At 57.3% G+C, this 3,638-nt stretch overlaps 1 protein-coding gene across 1 annotated transcript in view; it reads left to right on the top strand.

Moving 5' to 3' along the window:
- The window catches only part of LOC102876979 (chromosome unknown open reading frame, human C9orf96), a 35,573-nt gene that overhangs the window by 325 nt on the left and 31,610 nt on the right, over positions 1-3,638 (top strand). Inside the window, exons 2-3 of the mRNA XM_006900623.1 lie at positions 277-373; positions 2,417-2,503. Of these exons, the coding sequence (XP_006900685.1) occupies positions 277-373; positions 2,417-2,503 (184 nt within the window). The remainder of the gene's footprint in view (positions 1-276; positions 374-2,416; positions 2,504-3,638) is intronic.

Here is a 3,638-nt window from a genome sequence, read left to right as displayed (position 1 = left end):
AAGGGGCGGCGCACCTCTCAGGCCGCCTTGCGTCTAGTTCCCAAGCTGGCTTTAGATGCTGTCTTCTGACCGGGCAGCTGAGAACTGGCCAGAGCTGCGCGGGATGCAGAGCCTGTGGACGCTGGAGGGACACAGTTCGGCCATGGAGCGTTCCCGAGCACAGACACATGCACATTCTTGGCCCGGGCTGGGGGTGTCCAGGGCTCACAGGCTCTCGGGGTGGGGTGCTCACGGGTGAAGGGGGGCGGGGAGGGTGGTCCTTCTGCGCATGCTCAGTCAGGGGTCTCATCGCCCTGCGGCGCCCACCCCGGAGCCCCGCGGAGGGAGAGTGAGGCGAGGTGTCGCCCCCCTGGACACTATGGAAAAGTACCAGGTGCCCCGTGAAGACAGGGCCGGCAAGGGGTGACGGTCAGGGGCGAGCTGGGGACTGGAACTTCTTGCAGTACTTGGCACCCCTGATCTCGTAGAGTAACGGCCACAGCTCTGGAGAGGAGGCCAGGTCCAGCGGTGGGAGGTGGGGACCTGGGACCTGGCTGGTGCCCCCTCCAGCTCGCAGGGTGCCCGCCTTGAACTTTGCCTGTTCCCCCACTCTAATGTGGTGGGTAGACATCAACGTTAGGGACTCTCCTGCCCGGCCGGGATATTTTGAGGAGGTGGACAGCTCTCCCTTCCTTCTTGTCCCTCTCCCCCCCCCCCCCCCCCCAAAAAAAGCAAACTCACTGCTATTGAATGGATTCCACTAATAGCAAGGAGGACAGAGCAGAACTGTCCCCCAGGGGTCAGAGGCTGCCCGTGGTGGAAGCCCGCAGCTCCATCTTTCTCTAAAACCACTCGTGGGTTCAAACTGTAGACCTTTTAGTTAGCATAACTGTGCCACAACTGAGCACAGTGGTCAAGTCCAGATTTGTTACCTAGGGACCCTCAAGTGCTGGGACCAAGGGACAGAAGGCGACCCTCGTCATCCTGATGTAATGCTGATCTAACCCAAAACACTTCTTCAGCCTGTTAGTCCTAGCAAGGGTCAGATCCTGTGCCAGCCTCCAGACCTGGGACGTTCACTCGTTGTTATGTGCGGTAAAGTCACCTGCGACTCAGAGTGACCCTGTCTATGTACAGCAGCTCTGAAGCCTGCCCTGTCCTGAGCCAGTCTCACGGATTCTGACACACCAACCCCCATTGCCCAGTCACTGTATCAACCCATCTCATGCGAAGTCTTCCTCTCCTGTGCTGTCCCTCCACCCTTCCCAGCATGATGTCCTTCTCCAAGGACCAGTCCCTCCTGGAACGTTCACTTCCTGTCCCCAAAACAGTGCTGTAAAATAACCAGGAACCAACTTTTGATCCTTCCATAGTTCACTGTAGAGGGTTAAGTGTAGGATCTGGGGGACGCACCCAGAGTTTGGAGACAGTGTGCTGGAGAGATCTCTAACCTGGTGGGAATCTGGAGTGTGGAGGACCAGAGGAGGGGTCAGTGGTCAGTGCTCTGAATGACCAGATCACTGAAAATAGGGTTCTTTTTTAGGGGAAAAGTTTGATGTGATTTGCGGTGAGCAGGCCAGGCCTGGGTGGGTCTTGACAGCTCTGCCCTCAGTCCACTGTGGAAGAGACTTGGGCCCCCACAGAACCTCAATATTCCTAAGAGGTCCACCCCTGCTCCTGCATCTTCTGCTCCATCTTCTGCTAAATCTTCTCTGGGAGACCAGTGCCACCCCCACCCATGGCCTGGCTCCTGGCAGTTCTGACCTGGTGGGCAGACATATTCGCAGGGTCAGCTCAAAACACAGTCTCTGGAGTCAGACCCACAAGTCCAGTCTAGGTGGACTTACTGTAGGCAATGGTGTCTAAGGCCAGGGCCTGTTCTCTTTGCCTCAGTTTCCTCCAGTGGAGGTGGCCATAGCACCAACCCCAAAGGGTGGCAGCTGCAGAGAGCTTGGCGAGCTTAGCCTAGTGTTGGGCACATGGACACTGAGAAAAGGACTCTGGTCTGTTATGCGGTCAGTTAGCAGATGAAGGATGCCTAGATCAGAGTGGATGCCAGAGAAGTAACCCAGATGCTGGTCCTGCCCACAGATTGAAAAGGGCCTTGGGGTGGAGGAAAACCCAAACTAACCTTACTGCCCGAGGCGCTCCAGCCTGGGAGCTATAGAAGCTGATTGTGGGGCAGCTGGCGGGCTTGAACTGCCAACCTTTCAGCTAGCAGTCCAGCATTTAACCGGTTAATCATGGCACCACCAGAATCTCCCCAAAGAGATGGTGCTGCTCTGCCTTGGATGGTCCTGGGCCTGCCGCAGTGTGGGGAGGAGACACTGCCCTGGCTGCCCCACAGGGGACGTGCTCGGGTCACCCGCATGGACACATCTAGGAGAGTAACAAGCTGCGTGCAGCCTCTGAAAGCTGACCTCTCCCTTTCTGGTAGATTCTTTACCAGCTGGAGCCTGGAGCCTTGGGGGTGAACCTGGTGGCAGAGCGGATGGCCACTAACACCAAGTGTGTGGTGAAGAAGGTAAGGGCCAGCTGAGCTGGACACCCACACAGCTCACCCAGGTGCAGGCTGCTGGTCCAGTACATGTGCTTGTCAACCCATGAGAAACACAACCCCTGATGCTGCAGCTGGACCCCCCACTAGCACTCAGGGGCCACAGAAATGTGGGCTGAGGGCCCACACTGACCCTCCTGCTCAGAACCGCCCCCTGATGAAGTTTGCTTGTTAAATCAAATCATGGGAATATTTAAACCTCTGCATCGGTCAATTCCAGCTTATGCTAACCCCACAGGACAGAGGGCTGCCCAACAGAATAGAGGGATCCCCAACAGGACGGAGGGATCCCCCACAGGGTTTCTTAGCTGCCGTCTTTGTGATGGTAGACAGCTTTATCTTGTCATGTGGAGCAGCTAGTGAGTTTGAACTGCTGACCATTTGGTTAGTAGTGAGTAGTGAGTTACGATAGCACTGAGTTCCTCCCCTACCGCTACCTCCTGCTTCAGCAGCACTGTCACATTCAGTGTCACATCAGCCCTGCAGAGCCGGACACTGACGTGCACTGTACACGTGACCCAGGAGCGAGCTCCGGGCTAGCTAGTCACGCAGGTCACCTTTCCAAGGGACCCAGTACCACTCAGAGCAGGGCCACCAAGATGACCAAAAGGGAACCAGACCCAGAGAAGTGCAAAGGCTGGTTGTCTCAAACCACACAGGACACTGGGCCCTGGACCCTTCCTCAGTGCCCCTCACTGGTGCTGACCAGGCAGGGTTGGGGTGTAGACCTTAGATGGTCTAGGGGAGGAGAGCTGCCCTGGAAGGATTTGCGGGGATGGGGGTGGGACCAGCGCTCGTGCGCCCCGTGCTCTGTATTCTGCAGTGGTGGACGTGCTGACTGCATGGACAGGCAGCTCCGAGGGGTCAGGGGGCTTCTGTGCTGCTGGGCCACTTGTCTCCAACTCAGCAGGCTCATCCCCAAGGTGGCGGGCCTGGAGTCCTGGTGACCGTGTGATGGTGGTGATAGCCGTGTTCGTGATGAGGAGGGTGATGATGGTGACCAAAGAGTGGGGGCGGCGTGGTCATCGTGTGGTGATGATGGTGATGGTGATGATTGAGGAGGTGGGGGCGGCGTGGTCATCGTGTGGTGATGATGGTGATG

The sequence above is a fragment of the Elephantulus edwardii genome, unplaced genomic scaffold (genome assembly GCF_000299155.1).
Source record: "Elephantulus edwardii isolate Elephantulus edwardi_28Jun2011 unplaced genomic scaffold, EleEdw1.0 scaffold00289, whole genome shotgun sequence".
Taxonomy (NCBI): domain Eukaryota; kingdom Metazoa; phylum Chordata; class Mammalia; order Macroscelidea; family Macroscelididae; genus Elephantulus; species Elephantulus edwardii.
The sequence above is the reverse complement of the archived record's forward strand: the minus strand, read 5'-3'. Positions and strand labels throughout refer to the sequence as shown.